Here is a 19,989-nt window from a genome sequence, read left to right on the forward strand (position 1 = left end):
ATCTTCAGGATGGCAACCGAGATTTTAAAGGCAGAGTTTCACAGCAGTTTCTCTGAGTTGAGGAGCAACCAATCAGCAAGAGGGGTTCATTAGAAAGGGCCATTTAAGACAATTCAGATGCAAACGGAGCAGCTGTCCAGTGAGCGGCAATTCTTTTGGAGTGCAACAGGGTTTAGAGTGGCTTTGGCGAGATCAGACTTGGGTGAGGTAAGTTGTCTTGTAAGTTACTCTCTCTCAGTTCTTATTTGATCATTCCTCATCTGTTAGGGCATAGTAGATCAGTGGGAATAGCTCCGGGGCAGTGTTTTGTACTCTGTGTGGGACGTGGGAAGTCAAAGATACCTCCAGTCTCCCAGCTAAACACATTTGCACCAGGTGCATCGAGCTGCAGCTCCTCAGAGAACATATTAAGGAAATGGAGCTGCTGCTTGATGACCTCCAACTCATTCAGGAGAATGAAGAGGTGATAGACAGGAGCTACAGGGAGGTAGTCACCCTTAGGTTACACGGGACATGTAACTGGGTGACTGTCAGGGGAAGGAGGGGAAATGCACAGCCCATGCTGAGTACTTACACCTGTGGCCATTCCCCTCAGTAATGAGTTTTCAACTTTTGATCCTCTTGAGGGGGACAACCTATGGCGGGGGGGGTGCCCACAGTGACAGTGGGTCTGGTGCTGAGGCTCAGAGGAGCAGAGAGGTGAAGGGGACAGTAGTGGTGATAGGAGGTTCCTTAGTCAGAGGAACAGAGACAAGGTTTTGTGGGTGTGATAGAGACACCCTGTTGGCATGTTGCCTCCCTGGTGCCAGGATCAGGGATGTCTCAAAGTGGGTACATGCCATTCTCAACGGGGAGGGTGAGCAGCCAGAAGTTTTGGTACATATTGGCACCAATGATGTGGGTAGACAAGGTGAGGAGGACCTGAAGAGAGATTTTTGGGAGCTGGGTGGAAAACTGAGAAATAGGACCTCCAGGGTAGTAATCTCGAGGTTGCTGTCTGTGCCACCTGCCAGTGAGGGGAAGAATAGGATGACTTGGCAGGTGAATGTGTGGCAGAAGAATTGGGGCAAGGGTTCAGTTTTATGGATCATTGGGATCTTTTCTGGGGAAAGTATGACCTGTACAAAAGAGGCAGGTTACATCTGAACCCAAAGTGGCCCAATATCCTTGTGGGCGGGTTGGCTAAAGTTGCTCAGCTGGGTTTAAACTAATTTGGCAGAGGGATGGGAACTAGAGTGATTGTGTGGAAGATGAGGTACAGTAGTTGGTTTACAGACAGAGGCAATGTGTAGTGAGACTCCTAGCAAGGAGAGGCTGACGACAGGGCAAAATTACGGTCAACAGGATGAGTCTGGGAAAATGTGGACAAATTTGAAAAGGGTGAATACAGGACTGAAGGTATTACATTTGAATGTGCGCAGTATAGAGAATGAGGTAGATGCAGCACAGTTACAGTTGAGTATGTATGATATTGTAGGCATCACTGAATCATGGCTGAAAGAAGATTATAGCTGGGAGCTTAATGTCCAAAGATACACATTGTATCGAAAGGACAGGCAGGAAGGCAGAGGGGGTGGTGTTGCTCTTTTTTTAAAAAATCAAATCTTATAAAGAGGTGACATAGAGTCTGAAGGTTTTGATTCATTTTCAATAGGGCTAAGGAAGTGCAAGTGTGAAAAGACCCTGATAGGTGTTATCGTTATGACAGTAGTCTAAAGGGAATTACAGAGGCATGAGCAAGGAGTTGGCCATAATTGATTGGAAAAGAACACTGGCAAGAATGACTGCAGAGCAGCAATGGCTGGATTTTCTGGAGGCAATTTGTAAGACTCAGGAAATATACATCCCAAAGAGGAAGAAATATTGTATTCTAAAGGCAAGATGACACGACTGTGTTGAACAAGAGAAGTCAAAGCCAACATAAAATCAAAAGAGAGGATATATAATAGAGCAAAACGCAGTGGGAATTTAGGGGATTGGGAAGCTTTTAAATACCAATAGAAGACATAGAAAAAAATAGGTGCAGGAGTAGGCCATTCGGCCCTTCGAGCCTGCACCGCCATTCATTATGACCATGGCTGATCATCCAACTCAGAACCCTGCCCCAGCCTTCCCTCCATACCCCCTGACCCCCGTAGCCACAAGGGCCATATCTAACTCCCTCTTAAATATAGCCAATGAACTGGCCTCAACTGTTTCCTGTGGCAGAGAATTCCACAGATTCACCACTCTCCGTGTGAAGAAGTTTTTCCTAATCTCGGTCCTAAAAGGCTTCCCCTCTATCCTCAAACTGTGGCCACTCGTTCTGGATTTCCCCAACATCGGGAATAATCTTCCTGCATCTAGCCTGTCCAATCCCTTTAGGATCTTATACGTTTCAATCAGATCCCCCCTCAATCTTCTAAATTCCAACGAGTACAAGCCCAGTTCATCCAGTCTTTCTTCATATGAAAGTCCTGCCATCCCAGGAATCAATCTGGTGAACCTTCTTTGTACTCCCTCTATGGCAAGGATGTCTTTCCTCAGATTAGGGGACCAAAACTGCACACAATACTCCAGGTGTGGTCTCACCAAGGCCTTGTACAACTGCAGTAGTACCTCCCTGCTCCTGTACTCGAATCCCCTCGCTATAAATGCCAGCATACCATTCGCCTTTTTCACCGCTTGCTGTACCTGCATGCCCACTTTCAATGACTGGTGTATAATGACACCCAGGTCTCGTTGCACCTCCCCTTTTCCTAATCGGCCACCATTCAGATAACTAAAAAAACATAAAGACAACTAAAAAAAAACATTAAGAAGGTAAAGATGGAATACAAAAGTAAGCTAGCTAATAATATTAAGAAGGATACCACAAGTTCCTTCAGGTGCATTAAGTGTAAGAGAGAGACGAAAGTGGATACTGGACTGCTGGAAAATGATGTTGGAGAGGTAGTAATGGGGGGACAAAGATGTGGTAAAAGACTGGGAAATTGTACATCTTACTCCACTCTTCAAGAAGGGAGAGAGGCAGAAGAAAATGAAATTATAGGCCAATTAGTCTGTCCTCAGTGGACAGGCTGGTCAGGATGACCAGGGTACTTGGAGGCACATGATAAAATAGGCCATAGTTGCATGGTTTCCTCAAGGAAAAATATTGCCTGAAAAATCTGTTGAAATTCTTTGAAGAAATAACAAGCAGGATAGAGAAAGGAGAATTGGTTAACGTTATGTACTAAGATTTTCAGAGGGTCTTTCACAAGCTGACACACATGAGGCTGCTTAACAAGCTACAAGTCCAACATGGATAAAGCAATGGCTGATTGGCAGGAGGCAAAGAACAGGAATAAAGGGAGCCTTTTCTGGTTGGCTGCTGGTGACTAGTGGTGTCCTACAGGGTTTGTGTTGGGACTCATTCTTTTTATGTTATATGTTGATGATTTGGATGATGGAATTGATGGCTTTGTTGCAAACTTTTCAGATGATATGAAGATAGGTGGAGGGGCAGGTAGTTTTGAGGAGGTAGAGAGGTTACAGAAGTACTTAGACAGATTAAGAGAAGTGGCAGATGGAATACAGTATTGGGAAGTGTACAGTAATGCACTTAGATAGGAAAAATGAAAGGGTTGACTAATTTCTAAGTGGAGAGTAAATACAAAAATCTAAGGCACAACAGGACTTGGGAGTTCTTGTGCAGTATTCCCCAAAAGTTAATTTGCAGGTTGAGTCTGTTGTGAGGAAGGCAAATGCAATGTTAACATTCATTTCAAGTGGACTAGAATATCAAAGCAAGGATGTAATGTTGAACCTTTATAAAACACTGGTGAGGCCTCATTTGGGGTATTGTGAGCGGTTTTGGGCACCTTATCTTAGAAAGGATACGCTGAAACTGGAAAGCATTCAGTGGAGGTTCATGAAAATGATTCCTCGGATTGAACGGTTTGTCATATGAAGAGTTTTTGGTGGCTCTGGGCCTGTATTCAGAAGTATGAGGGGTTTCCTCATTGAAGCCTACCAAATGGTGGAAGGGCTTGACAGAGTGGATATGAAGATGATGTTTCCTATGGTGGGAGAGTCTAAGACCAGAGGAGATAGCCTCAGAATGGAGGAACGTCCATTTAGAACGGAGATGAGGAGGAATTTCTTTAGCCAAGGAGTGGTGAATCTGTGGAATTCTTTGCCACAGGCATCTGTGGAGGCCAAGTCTTTATATTTGAGACAGAGGTAATAGATTCTTAGTTGATCAGTGCATGAAGGGATATGGGTGGAAGGTAGGAGATTGGGCTGAAAGGAAAAAAGGATCAGCCATGATGAAATGGCAGAGTAGACTCGATGAACCAAATGGCCTAATTCTGCTCCTATATCTTATGGTCTTAAAAGAGAATTTGCAGATGATGGAAAACCAAAGCAACACGCACACAGTGCTGGATGAACTCAACTGATCAGACAGCATCTATGGAAGTGAATACACAGTCGACATTTCAGGCTGAGATCGTTCATCAGGACTGGAATAAAAGGGGAAGATGTTGAATAAGAAGGGAGCAGAGGGGAAGGAGTACAAGCTAGAAGGTGATAGGTGAAGCCAAGTAAGTGGGGGAGGGTGGTGAAGTAAGAAGCTGGGTGGTGATAGGTGGAAAAGGTAAAGGGCTGGAGAAGAAGGAATCTGATAGGAGAGGGGAGTGGTCCATGGAAGGAAGCGAAGCAGGAGGGGAAAAAATTACCAGTGATTTGAAAAATTCATGTTCATGCAATCAAGTTGGAGGCTATCTACTTTTATTCCTTAATTGAGCTGTTCATCCTTCATTGGCTCAAGAACTAATACTATTTATTACTTATTACAGAACGAAGAATCTGAACTATATAAGCTATGAATGGGTCCCAAGCACTGCACTGGGCTTGGAATAATGGATCTGAATGGATAAACACGTTGGAAAGCATTCTATATGATTACCAACTGATCAACATATTTGAAACCATTCTTCTTCCTTCATTCATTAGCATTCTCTGTTCAACAGGGTTCTTTGGAAATATTTTCATCTTATTTACAATCATCAGGTAGAAAATCAAAATTAAAAGCGTTTGGAGAGTCAATTGAGCTATTGTTCTGAAAATCTGTAAAATAATTAATGAACATCGATGTTTAGTTCTTTGAGCGTAGTAGTGATTTACTTTTACACATAAGTGAGAGGTGTAACAGGGCAACACAGAATTCTGTTGTGGCTATTATCGTTAATTTTACTAACTTGTACATACCCCTCAACAATGGTGTGGAAAGGTGAACCAACGGAGTGCCACGTGGGTGGCCAAAAGTGTGGATATGTAGAGACCGTAATGGGAACATATGTAAAGGATTGACAGACATTGAATGGTTTATTGTACATAATTTTATTTCTGAATAAAGTATATTTTGGTTAAAAAAAGTGAGTAAAAAAGTGTAAAAGGGTGGTTTAACAAAAAGATTTATCATAAAGGTAGATGAAGAGAAAAACTCTGTTTTGCGCTCCGAAGAGCCTAGAACATAGAACATATGGCTCTGGGCCCGTATTCACTGGAACTTAGAAGAATGAGGGATGATCTCATTGAAACCTATTGAATGGTGAAAGGCCTCAAGAGAGTAGATGTGGAGAGGATGCTTCCCATGGTGGGGGTAGTCTAGGACCTGAGGATACAGCCTCAGAATAGAGGGACGTCCTTTTACAATAGAGATGAGGAGGAATTTCTTTAGCCGGAGAGTGGTGAGTCTGTGGAATTCATTGCCACAGGTGGCTGCGGAGGCCAAGTCAGTGGGTGGATTTAAGGCAGAAGTTTTAAGTTCTTGATTAGTCAAGGTATGAAGGGTTAAGGGGAGAAAGCAGGAGACTGGAGCTGACAGGGAAAGTGGGCCAGCTATGATGAAATGGTGGAGCAGACTTGATGGACCCAATGACCTAATTCTCCGCCTATATCCTATAGAATAGTACAGCATAGGCACAGGACTTTCGGCCCGCAGTGTTGTACCGATCAAATATTGCAGAATTTTGTGTTTTTATTTCAGCATAAAGTTTATGTTTGACCTTGCAAGGAAATGGAGCACAACACAAAGGAAATCACGTACAGGAGGTCATTTGACCCTTGAAACCTCCTCCTCCATTCAACAAGACCATGGCTGATCTGTCTACCTGGTGTTGGTTTATTAGTGTCATGTGTGCTGAGACACAGTGAAAAACTTTGTGCAACACTCACAACACGCGGAGGAACTCAGCAGGTCGGGCAGCATCCGTGGAAACGATGAATCGACGTTTCGGGCTGGAACCCTTCGTCAGGACTGAAGAGGGAGGGGACAGAGGCCCTATAAAGAAGGTGGGGGGAGGGTGGGAAGGAGAAGGTTGGTAGGTTCCAGGTGAAAAACCAGTAAGGGGAAAGAAAAAGGGGTGGGGGAGTAGAGGCAGGGAGGTGATAGGCAGGAAAGGTGAAGAAAGAACAGGGGAAAACACAATGGGTAGTAGAAGGAGGCAGAACCATGAGGGAGGTGATAGGCAGCTGGGGGAAGGGGCAGAGTGACATAGAGATAGAGGAAGGGAGGGGGAGGGAATTACCGGAAGTTGGAGAATTCTATGTTCATACCAAGGGGCTAGAGACTACCTAGACGGTATATGAGGTATTGCTCCTCCAACCTGAGTTTAGCCTCATCGTAGCAGTAGAGGAGGCCATGTATGGACATACCTGAATGGAAATGGGAAGCAGAGTTGGTGGCAACCGGGAGATCCTGTCTATTGTGGCAGACAGAGCAGAGGTGCTCGACGAAGCGGTCCCCCAATCTGCATCGGGTTTCACCGATGTAGATGAGGCCGCACCAGGAGCACCAGATGCAATAGATGACCCCAACAGACTCATAAGTGAAGTGTTGCCTCACTTGGAAGGACTGTTTGGGGCCCTGAATGGTGGCAAGAGAGGAGGTGTAGAGACAGGTGTAGGACTTACGCTTACAGGGATAAGTGCCAGGTGGGAGATCCGTTGGGAGGGACATGTGGATAAGGGAGTTGCAGAGGGACTGATCCCTGCGGAAAGCGAAGAGGGGTGGAGAGGGAAGGATGTGCTTAGTGGAGGGGTCCTGTTGAAGGTGGTGGAAGTTGCGGAGGATAATGTGCTGGATCTGGTGGCTGGTGGGGTGGTAGGTGAGGACAAGGGGAACTGTGTCCTGTTGTGGTGGCGGGAGGATGGGGTGAGGGCCGAAGTGCGGGAAATGGAGGAGATGCGAGTGAGGGCATCATTGATGATGGTAGAAGGGAAACCACAATCCTTAAAGAAAGAGGATATTTGAGATGTCCTGGAATGGAAAGCCTCATCCTGGGAGCAGATGCGGCAGAGACGGAGGAACTGGGAATAGGGAATGGCGTTTTTGCATGTGGTGGGATGGGAAGAGGTGTAATCGAGGTAGTTATGAGAGTCAGTGGGCTTGTAGAAGATGTCAGTGGACAGTCTGTCTCCAGAGGTGGAGACTGAGAGATTGAGAAAGGGGAGAGAAGTGTCTGAGATAGACCAAGTGAATTTGAGGGCTGGGTGAAAGTTTGAAGTAAAGTCGATGAAATTGACGAGCTCAGCATGGATGCAGGAAGCAGCACCAATGTAGTCGTCAATGTACCGAAGGAAAAATTGGGGAGCAGTACTAAAATAGGTTTGGAGCACAGACTGTTCCACATAACCAACGAAGAGGCAGGCATAGCTGGGGCCCGTGCGAGTTCCCATAGCTACACCCTTAGTCTGAAGTAAGTGGGAAGAGCCAAAAGAGAAGTTATTAAGTGTGAGAACCAGTTCCACCAACCGGTGGAGGGTAGTGGTGGTAGGGAACTGGTGAGGTCTATTATCCAGAAAGTAGCGGAGGGCTTTGAGGCCTTCTTGATGGGGAATGGAGGTGTATAAGGATTGGACATCCATAGTGAAAATGAAGTGGTCGGGACCAGGGAACTGGAAGTTATTGAAGAGGTGGAGGGCATGGGATGTATCCCAGATGTAGGTGGGGAGGGACTGAACTATGAATGACAAGATGGAGTCCAGGTAGGCAGATACAAGTTCGGTGGGACAGGAACAGGCAGAAACCATGGGTCTACTGGGACAGTCAGGCTTGTGTATCTTGGGGAGGAGGTAAAACCGAGTGGTGTGGGGTGTGGGAATAATGAGTTTAGCGGCTGAGGGTGGAAGGTCTCTGGAGTTGATAAGGGCGGTGATGGTGCGGGAAACAATGGTTTGATGTTTTTTGGTGGGGTCCTGTTCCAGGGGTAAGTAAGGGGAGGTGTCAGAGTGCTGCCGTTTGGCCTCAGTGAGGTAGAGTTTGGGCAATTCATGAGTACATCAAGGTAGTTAAAAGAATACAGAACGTAGAAAATAGACACGAGATATTCTGCAGATGATGGAAATGTTGAGCAACACACACACAAAATGCTGGAGGAACTCAGCAGGTCAGGAAGAAGAATCTGCAGAATCTCTTGTGTTTAGGAATGAACAGCCCGTTTATAAACTGCTGCATTGAGTTAGACCAGAATTTGGCTGCATAATCATGAGTGTACAGAAAGTGGAGGAGCGGGGGATGAGCGGACAGCCTTGTGGGGCACCAGTGTTGAGGGTAAACACTTTGCATATCCTCACATCCGTCCGTGCTAAACTGCATCTGCTAGGGACTGGTCCATTTGCACAACTTGTTTAGTCACATTGGAGTCTCATTGCATTCTCCTTCCTGCTCATGCTTTCACTTGCCTTCCGTGAGTTAACTGAATATGTGCTGTTGTAAAAAGAAATTCTGTGTGGCATTTTGCTCCCATTATTCTATCTAAACAAAGCTGTGCTGAGAAAAAGCAGTGAAGCAGGTATAATGGCATAGTGGTTTGTACGACGCTATTTCAGCCCAGGGCATCGAAGTTCAGAGTTTAATTCCAGCATTCTCTGTAAGAAAGTTTGCACATACTTCCCATATGCATGTGGATTTCCTTCGGGTGCTCTGGTTTCCTCCCACAGTCCAAAGATGTACCAGTTAGTAGGTTATTGTAAATTGTCCTGTGATTAGTCCAGGGTTAAATTGGGATGTTGCAGAGTGACACAGCTCATTGGGCCAGAAGGGCCAATTCTGCAATGTATCTCTAAATAATAAAAAAATAAAATAATCCAGTGCTGATCATATGTGGGTCTATTTCAGGTCTGCGAGGAGGACCATCCCAGATATTTATATTTGTAACCTGACAGTGGCGGATTTGGTCCATGTGATTGGAATGCCATTCCTCATCCATCGGTGGGCACGAGGGGGAGAGTGGGTGCTTGGCAGCAATGCCTGCACCATTATCACCTCACTGGACAGTTGCAACCAGGTTGCGTCTTGTGCAATTATGACAGCTATGAGCCTGGACAGGTAAGCATGAACACAACTTGTTCATTTAACAAATGTTAAAAATGATTCAAAGAAACAACTCCATATTTATCTATATGAAGTTCAACAAACAGGCGCTGAAAACTAGGTTACTTTGGGTTCCTGGAGACTTTTCAAGATGGAATGTGCATTACTTGGAAGAGTTTTTTGTAAAAAAAAGACATTATTCATCTTGGAAAATTATCTCTGGTGTTCCTCTAATTAACTTACCATCAGCACAGGTGCACAAGGGTGTGTGCTTAGCCCCTGCTCTAATGGCAGTGAGGCCAAGTACAGCTCCGAGGGCAACAACAATTGTCGCTAGCCGAATCAAAGTTGGTAACAAATTAGCATGTAGGAGGCAGATTGAAAATCTGAACTGATTTCACCACCCCTGGACTCTCAAGGACTCTACAACACATGTTCTCAATATTCGTTCTAAATATCTATCTTCCTATCTTATTATTTTGGTTTCTTTTTTGTATTTGCAATATTTGTTGTCTTTTGCACATTGGTTGTTGACCTGTCCTTGTTGGTGTGCAATTTTTCATTGATGCTATTGTGTTTCTTTATATTTACTGTGAATCCTGCAAGGAAATGAACCTCAGGGTTGTAAGTGTGATATACACTTAGTGGCCACTTTATTAGGTACACCTGTAACACCTGCTTGTTAATGCTAATATCTAACCACCCAATCATGTGGCAGCAACTTAATGCATAAACGCATGCAGACATGGTCAAGAGGTTCAGTTGTAGTTCAGACCAAGCATCAAAATGGGGAAGAAATGTGATCTAAGTGAGTTTGACTGTTGAATGATTGTTACTGCCGGACCTGGGATTTTCATGCACAACAGTCTTGAGAGTTTACAGCAAATGATGCAAAAACTGGAATTTGATTGTAAACAAGGCGGGAAGCGAAAAACCTGATGGGATGAGGAGCAAAAAACAAAAGCATCCAGTGAGCACCTGTTCAGTGGCAAAAAAAGACTTGTTAATGAGGGAGGTCAGAGGAGAATGACCAGACTGGTTCAAACTGACAGGAAAGCGACAGTAACTTAAATAACCAAAACCATGTGTTACAACAGTGGTGTGCAGAAGGGCATCTCTGAACGCACAACACATTGAACCTTGAGGTGGATGGGCTACAGCAGCAGAAGATCATGAACATACACTCAGTGGCCACTTTATCAAGTCAGGAAGTATCTAATAAACTGGTCACACAGTATATATTAAGCTCAACAACTGTATACTGAGATCTCAGTCACTTTGGATTCCTGAGGACTTTCCAATATGGGATGTGCATTACATGAAAGGGTAAAAAAAAACATGATTCATCCTGGAAATTATCTCCAGTGTTCAATCAACTGATTAATAAGATGGACATATTCAACAGGTCAGGCAGCGTATGCAAATTCAGAAACAGAATTAACATTTCAAGTCCATAAGCTGAAAATTGGTAATTTGAAAATGTTAGTTCTTTTTGTCTTTGCAGTTTCCACTTGTCCTGCTAGGTATTTTTGAGCATTTTATATTTTATTTTAGATATCCAGCATCATTGGTATTCTGAATTTTAACAGTTAGGATAGCAACCCTCAGGATGCAAATACAATACCAGTTCCTTCAGCAGTTCATTTCTTTGTTATGATATTTAAATCTTTTGAAATGTGTTGCTTTGCACTGATCAATTAGTCCTCACCAAATCAGGTTTTTCGCTCTCCCACCCTGTTTACAATTAAATTCCAGCTCTTACTCAGAGCAACACCTTCGTCTTGTTAAAATTCTTTTCTTCCAGTTTTATTTCAATGTTTTCTTCACCAGGCGGTCCCAGAACAGTAAGCAGTGTTGTGCTGTTGAAGTCAATCCTACGGCCATTACGAAAGCAGTGTTCTGGTACTACCAGTTGCTCCGGGTAACCCAAACTGATGCATTCCTGTGCTCCTTGTAAGCGGAACAAGTGCTACACATGCCCTTACACTTCCTGCCTTACCACCATTCAGGGCCCCAGACAGTCCTTACAGGTGAGGTGACACTTCACCTGTGAGTCGGCTGGGGTGATATACTGCGTCTGGTGCTCCCGATGAGGCCTTCTATATATTGGTGAGACCCGATGCAGACTGGGAGACCATTTCGCTGAACACCTACGCTCTGTCCGCCAGAGAAAGCAGGATCTTCCAGTGGCCACACATTTTAATTCCACATCCCATTCCCATTCTGATATGTCTATCCATGGCCTCCTCTACTGTAAAGATGAAGCCACACTCAGGTTGGAGGAATAACACCTTATGTTCCGTCTGGGTAGCCTCCAACCTGATGGCATGAACATTGACTTCTCAAACTTCTGCTAATGCCCCACCTCCCCTTCGCACCCCATCCGTTATTAATTTATATTCACACATTCTTTTTCTCTCTCTCCTTTTTCTCCCTCTGTCCCTCTCACTATACCCCTTGCCCATCCTCTGGGCTTTTTCCCCCCTCCCCCTTTTCTTTCTCCCTAGGCCTCCTGCCCCATGATCCTCTCATATCCCTTTTGCCAATCAACTGTCCAGCTCTTGGCTCCATCCCTCCCCCTCCTGTCTTCTCCTATCATTTTGGATCTCCCCCTCCCCCTCCCATTTTCAAATCTCTTACTAGCTCTTCTTTCAGTTAGTCCTGAGGAAGGGTCTCGGCCCGAAACGTCAACTGTTCCTCTTCCTAGACATGTTGCCTGGCCTGATGTGTTCACCAGCAACTTTTATGTGTGTTGCCTGTGCTCCTTGATGTGGGTTTCCACTGTTTGTCCTGTCTGGCCGATAAACAGTGTTCCACATTCACAGGGAATCCTGTAAACACCAGCCAGGTCATCTTTGACCCATATAGACTGTGATTTGAGCTTCCTTATGGGTTTGTGGGTGGTATTAATCCAGTATTGCTTCAGGATCCTGGCCATCCTTCCAGAAACTGTGGAAACATAGGGAAGACGGGCAGTAGCGATGGGTTCCTCATCATTGTTAGGTTTCCTGGTTTTCCTGTCGGCCCTTTTAAGGGCTTGATTAATTTCCTTCACCTTGTAGCCATTCTATAGGAACATCGTGCATAATTGTCTTATTTCTTCATGAAGACTCTCCGGGTCTGAAATAGTTTTTGCATGGCTAATCAAAGTAGAAGGAACTGCTCTATGTTGGGAGGCGTGATGGTGGCTGGTATAGCTGAGGTATAAGTCCGTCTGAGTGGGTTTCTGATAGATGCTAAACTTGGGTCTGCTGTCCGGTTTCTGTCGTATTAGGATGTCCAGGAGGCAACTATTCTTCTCCATCTCATTGCCACAGGCGGCTGTGGAGGCCAGGTCTTAACAGCATTTAAGGCAGAAGTTGATGGATTCTTGGTTGGTCAGGGCATGAAGGGAGGAAGTTGAGGCTGAGAGGGGGAAATGAATCAGCCAGGATGAAATGGTGGAGCAGGCTCGATGGGCCAACCAGCCTAATTCTGCTCCCATATCTTGTGGTCTTAAGAGGGAGCTGTGCCACATGAGAGCAAGCTCCACTGTGTAGCAGAGATGAAGTGGCAGTTGTGAAAGGAGGGACTGAGCAACCAAAAGGCCCAGCCACTAACCACAGCCACCACTTACTCGTGCCCACACCGCAGCGGAATATGTGGATCCTGGTTCAGCCTCTACAGCCTCCTGAGGACCCACCAATAGACAACCCCTTAGGAGAACATCATGCTCATCTCCAGTGATCACTGCTACTGCTTGCCTTTATTCTATCTACACGCCTCATAGCTATTGTGGAGTTTGGTTAAACTCCATATCTTCAACAGAGGCAGGAGGATATCACTAAACCCTGTCTTATATGATTTACAAATGCAGACTGAGTTAATCAGTTATGACTGCTGTGCTTCTGAAAGTCTACTCAATATCTCATTCCTAGGTACCTGGCTCTTGTTCATCTATTCAGTCTGGCAAGTTTCAGAACCAGGTCAAAAACCATTAAAATCAATGTGAGTCTTTGGGCAATTTCCCTCGTATTGGTTCTTCCATCCTGGATGCACGCAAAAGTCACTTAATTTCAGGACGGCCTGGAAAGCTGCGCTTCTGATCTGACTTCACCCCAGGACATACTTTGGTAAGTGTATTTGAAAATAAGATGCCTAAGTGAATCTGTGGCATCTATTGCCACTGGCAGCCATAGAGGCTAAATCACTGCGTACATTTAAAGTGGAAGTTGATAGGCTCTTCACTAGTAAGGATTTCAAAGGTTATGGGGAGAAGGCAGGGGAGTGGGGTTCAGGTGGAAGATAAGTGAGCCATGATGAAATGCTGGAGCAGACTCATTGAGTCGAATCCCCTTCTGTTCCTCTGTCGTATGGTCGAAGCGCTTTGCCGAAAATGCTTGACGTGCATCTTTTTAATCACTCTAGGGTTTACACTTAAACCTAAAAACATTGCATCCAGAAGCATCCATGATCAAGTTTGAATTGAACTCTCTGCTGGTAAGGTTGGTGGAAGTCGGAGCTTTTTTTAAAAAAAAGAACTGGACAGACACATGGGGGGAAATCATTTGCAAACCACAGGGAAAAGATGGGAGTGTTGTCCCCGATTATTAGAGATACTGCACGGAATAGGCTCTTCGAGCCATGCTGCCCAGCAACCCCTGACTTAACCCCACTCTCATTGCGGGACACTTTATAATGACCAATTAACCTACTAACCTTTGGACTGTGGGAGGAATCCAGAGCACCCAAAGTAAACTCATGTATTCCCCGAGGAGAGTGTTGAAACTGCTCGTAGGTGACGTCAGAATTGAACTCTGAACTCTGACACCCGAGCCGTAATAGCGTCGCACTAACTGCTATGTTACCACGATGATTAAGTAGTCTCTGACAACGCTTAACAGGACATTATTACTGCTCAGGGCATTTGAATTCAAAGTTCTATTCAGATGCTGGACCTGTGAGAAGCTTGTACATCCTACCCATGAGCACATGGGTGTTCTCCCACAGTGCAGAGACGCATTGGTTAGTAGATTAATTGGTCCTGTGACTAGGTAACAGTAAATAAGGTAGATTGCTGGGTGTTGTAGCTCATTGGGCCAGAAGGTTGTGCTCTGCGCTATCTCTAAATAAATTTTAAAAAAATAACCTCACACTCATTCCTCAATCACTTTATTTACGTGCACAAGGAGACCAGCATGGCCCCGTCATCAAACTGCTCAGAAGTCTGAACAAAGATACGCCATTTTTAAACAAAAATTGACTCACTGGATACAGATATTCACCAATTGGTAATCTTGTGGATATTCACATTCCTTATTTGCATAATCAATCACCAATTATATTATGATAATAAGATGTTAATACCCAATAAAATTGCTTAAATGCTAATAATGGTAAAATAACTGACCAATAGTAAGTGTCACCCTAAAATGCTTCATTTGTATCCTCATCTTGTCTCAGTATGCCAAATAGCTCTGGCTTCATGCTGGGCTAATGGGGGAGATATGTTCTTCAAAGAGCTTTCTTACCCAGGCCGACTGCATGCTGTCGGTCAACTATCCTTGCCTGGACATTACTTTAACCCTTGCCTTGTTAGAACTTCCAGATCCCACCCACTTTCCTTCCCCTCACCTGCCACATACTACCTTGTACTCCTTCCCCTCTCCACACCTTCTTATTCTGGAATCTTCCCTCTTCCTTTCCAGTCCCGATTAAAGATCTCGTCCCGAAATGTCGACTGCTTAGAGAGAGTTAAAGATGACAGATGAGCTTTATTTGTCGCATGTACATCGAAACATACGGTGGAATGTGTTGCTTGCATCAATGGCCAAAACAGAATTGTGCTGGGGCGGTCTACGAGCATTGCCACACTTCCAGTGCCAACATAGCCCGGCCACAAAGTACTAACCCTAACCTGTATGTCTTTGGACTGCGAGAGGAAACCAGAGCACCCGGAGGAAACCCACGTGGCCACAGAGAGAACATACAAACTCCTTACAGACAGTGGCGGGAATCGAACCTGATTGGCAGCCGCTTGCACTCTAAGTTGATTGCCCTCACCGCCACACCTTGTTGTTTATTCCTCTCCATAGAGGCTGCCTGACCTGCTGAGTTCCAACAGCATTTGGTGTGTTTTGAATGTGTATTGTTCTGTGATGAGATAGAGGGTGGGTCAGATTGAATCTATAGTAGAGATGAAAAGCACTGAGCCGAACCCTCCAATCTGCTGTTTATGTTCCTGATGAATTTCATCCCCTTCTGCTTCATCTAACCTTGACTCTTCCTTGTAACTTTCTACTTTATGTGATTACTCAGCTTCTCACTAAAGATGTCTGTCCTCAACTACACCTTGATTTAAAAACGTATAGTGTAGTAGCATTACAGCACAATACAGGTCCTTCAGCACACGATGTTGTGTCGACTATTTAACCTAACCCATTTTGGTCATTAGCTACCAAATGCAAAAGTACAAGTAAGGAAACCATTTAAAACCGAGGTTGTGGTTCTTTTCTCCCTCTCTCTTAGAATATTTTATTTCTTTTCCTCTGCGATAGCAGAGTCTTTGTATATTTTTGAGGCAGAAGTAGATGTAATTGATAAACCGGGGGTGTGAAAAGTTACAGAGTTAGTCACAGTTCTTTTCACCATGATCTTACTGGGTGACAGGATAAGATTGCAGACAGAATGGCCAATACCTGCTTCTATCCCATATCTTCATGTAACCTAATTCGTCCAATACATCTTGAACACTGTTTATTCAAAAAACTTTGCTCCATCTTAAATTTCTTCCCCCAGGGCAGTTAATCTTGTCATCCATTCTAGTTAGCCACCCCACCTACCCCTCTATCTATTACCTCCTTTATCTTTAACCTCTAGATTTATTTTTGTAAGTAATTCTTTATAACTGTTGAATGTTGTTTCTGTTGCATGTTGCGCCAACACACCACAGCAAATTCCTAATACATGTAAATGTACATGGGGAATAAAGTTGATCCTTGGTCAGTCTTTGTTTTGTACAGTTTTTCATAAATTCCTTTGTATTTCTTTATTTCTCCAGTAAAAGCCTGCAAGAAAATGAATTCCAAGGTAATATACTTTGATAGTAAACTCACTTGGAACTTTGATATACATTTACATGTAATAGAAATTTATGGTGGTGGATACAACATGCAACAAAAACAACAAAACAACTGCAGAACTTTGGGCAAGCGCCGATTAAAATAATGGTTAAAACTAATATGCTTCTCTCCGGTCCTATTACAGGTATACGTTGTATCACACCTTAACTTCTTTCTTCGTTCCTTTACCACTGATACTCATTTGCTACGTCTTGATTCTGTGTTACACGTCGGACATTTATCAGGAAAACAAGAGGAATGGAAGGTAAATTACGTGTTTAATACATAGAATGAGAAAATGAGCAATGGAAGATTGTATCTTTGTTGTTGATCAGCTAAGGATTTTTTAACTCGAGGAAGGTGAGTGTTGCTGGCATTTATCGCTAATTGATCTTAAACACCTTGTCGATAAGTTTGATGGTCGGTCAACGCATCACTGGCACCAGCCAACCTGCCGTCAAGGACATATATACAGAAAGGTGCCAGAAAAGGACCAGTAGCATTATAAAGGATCTTATTCACCTAGCTCATGGATTGTTTGTCCCACTCCAATCAGGGAGGAGGCTGCATAGAGCATCCACACCAGGACCACCAGATTCAAAAGCAGTTACTTTCCCCAAGCAGTAAGGCTGATCAACACCTCCTCCCACTCCACACCCCCATCACCCACTACTTTATCATTTCCTGTCAGAGTCACCTTATGTACAGACACTCCTGTGCCCAGCGTCACTTCATGGACCTACAATCAATCTATGTACTGTATAGAAGCTATCTTAAAGATTTACTGTATATCTGCTATGTTTTTTATTATTTATCTTATTGTGCTTTTTTTGTGCTGCATTGGATCTGGAATAACGATTATTTTGATCTCCTTCACACTTGTGTACTGGGAATGACATTAAACAAACTTCAATGCTGGGAGGGGTTCCCAGTGAGATGAGCACTGCAAGTTCAGAAGATGTTAGTTTAGAGTGAGAGAGGGCAGCGGAAAAGTAGAACAAAGTTTTCTTGACAGGCAAGTTGTTTTGATCTTCAATGCACAGCTGAAAAGAAAAGTAAATATTGCATGGGTGAAGTGGACAGCCAGAGACCTTTCCCCAGGGCAGAAATGGCTAATACAAGGGGCATAATAATAAGGAGCTTGCAGGAAAGTATGGGGGGGGGGCACGTGATGTCCGAGGTAAATTTTTTTATACAGAGTGTAGTGGGTGCATGGAACGTGCTGCCTAGGGTGGTGGGGGAAACGCATACAGTACCTTAAGGGGCATTTAAGAAACTCTTAGACAGGCAAATGGATGAAAGAAAAATGGAGAGTTATGTAGGAAGGAAGGGTGAGATTGATCTTAAGTAGGGTATAAGGAGGTTGGCACAACATTGTGGGCCAAAGGGCCTTTATTAAGCAGTAATGTTCAATGTAAAAATCAAAGATTCCTCATATTTCCATTTTTAAGGGATAAACAAGAGTATCATATATCAATTTTTTAGTTTATTTGCTGATTTATTTATTTAGTGATACAGCACAGAACAGGCTCTTACAGCCCACTGCCACTCCTTCTAGCAACCCACCTCTTTAACACTAGCCAAATCATGGGACAATCTACTATGACCAATTACCTACTAACCGGTACACTTTTGGACTGTGGGAGGAAACCAGAGCACCCAGAGGAAACCCATGCAGTCATGGGGTGAACCTACAAACTCCTTACAGGCAGTGTTGGAATTGATCTCGGAACTTCATAACGCCCTGAGCTGTAATAGCGCCGCACGAACTGCTCCGCCACCCTGGCGCCCAGAACAGCTAGCAGTCATGTTGAGAAAGTGCTTCTGAGAGAGGTTGGGCCCCGACATAAAAGGAGTGCAGAAATTGCTTTTGTCTGCTGTTTGAGATTTATCTGTGCCCTCTGAACCCCACAAGTTCACACTCACTCAAGTGAGAACAGGAGACCAGAACTACGTGTTCCGGTCTGTGGGGAAACTGTAGCTCATCAGTCCAGTTATGGAGACCCTGCCAGTAAGATCTAATCAATCCAAGTTCAAGTTTATTGCCATCTGACTGTACATATATACAACCAAACGAAACAATGTTTCTCCACACCACGGTGCATCCACAAGATATGTATCACACACAGCAGATAAAACAAAATATTACCATAAATAAGTTACTTGTGAGGCACAGGTAGTCAGTAAACAGCTCGCTGTCCTAGTGACGAGACCTCGGTGGTGGCAGGGTATTCATTAGACTTGCAGCCTGAGGGAAGAAGCTGTTACCCAGTCTGGCAGTGCAGCCCTGATGCTCCTGTACCTCCTTCTTGATGGTAGAGGGTCAAGGAGATTTGCAGGGGGGGGGGAGATTTGCGGGGGGGGGGCAGTGGATGGGTAGTAGGGAGCCTCAACAATGCTTTGGGCCCTTTGTCTACAAGTAGTGGGGAGGGAGACCCCAGTGATCCTCTCAGTGATTTTTACTTCATCCTTAAAGTAGAATAGCTTTGTCCTCACACAGTTCAAGTTCACTTTATTGTCATTCAACCGTACACATCTATACCAACAAACGAAACAATGTTCCTCCAGATCGAGGTGCACAATACATCTAACTCATACACAACACATAAAGTAATGTTAACCCCCCCCCCAAAAATTAACAAATAATAAGGTGTATATACAATACTAGTTACAAAGTAAGCATTATAACTCTACTGGTCCTTCATACATGATGAGACTTGGGTGGTGGCAGGGAGTTCAGTAGCCTTCTGGCCTGGGGGAAGAAGCTATTTCCCATCCTAACACTTCTTGTCCTAGTGCCATGATACCTCTTGCCTGATGGTAGAGGGCACCATAACATTAGAGCAAGAACTATTAGGATGAGAAACAGCTTTCTCCCCCCCCCCCCCCCGCCGACCTCAGGCTGTACACAGATGAAGGAAGTGAGTTGGGCTGCATTTATATAAATCATTTTATTTGTTTATTGTTTAGATATGACGTAACTATACCCAGAGCACGGCTGAAGCAACTAACCAAAATGGTCCTGGTTCTGGTGGGCGTGCTTGTGGTGAGTTCAGCACCATACCATGTGTTGCAGCTGATGAATCTCAAAATCACTCAGCCGACCGCCATGTACTTCATCATCTATTATACCTCCATCTGCCTCAGCTATGCCAGCAGCAGCCTTAACCCACTTCTCTACATGCTGCTCAGTGGTAACTTCCAGCAGAGGCTGTCACGCTGCACCAAGATTCAAATAAGAGTAACTTAGCGTGAAATTATTAACATAGAAAGCACAATAAAGTCAAATTATTCAGTATAAATGCTGTTAAGTATAATACACACAAAATACTGGAGGAGCTCAGCAGGCCAGGCTGCATTTATGGTAATGCTACCTGACTTGCTGCATTCCTTCAGCATTTTGTGTGTGATGGACTCAGATGTTTTTGATCCAATCTTCTTTCATAAGCTAAAAAAGAAGCATAAAACTGTTGCTTCGCAATCACTTTATTAAGTGTTAATAGAATAAAGAGGATTGTAAGCAGAGTGAAGCAGGGGTTAGTAGCCAAG

At 44.2% G+C, this 19,989-nt stretch overlaps 1 protein-coding gene across 1 annotated transcript; it reads left to right on the plus strand.

Moving 5' to 3' along the window:
• The first annotated feature begins 4,846 nt into the window (after positions 1-4,846).
• mchr2a (melanin concentrating hormone receptor 2a) lies at positions 4,847-19,741 on the plus strand. Its single transcript, XM_072280022.1, is given in 5 exon segments — positions 4,847-5,034; positions 9,146-9,355; positions 13,258-13,452; positions 16,586-16,705; positions 19,411-19,741. Coding segments are annotated over 5 exon segments (1,044 nt in total).
• Positions 19,742-19,989: the final 248 nt, after the last annotated feature.

This window comes from Mobula birostris, chromosome 2 (assembly GCF_030028105.1).
Source record: "Mobula birostris isolate sMobBir1 chromosome 2, sMobBir1.hap1, whole genome shotgun sequence".
Classification (NCBI taxonomy): Eukaryota; Metazoa; Chordata; class Chondrichthyes; order Myliobatiformes; family Myliobatidae; genus Mobula; species Mobula birostris.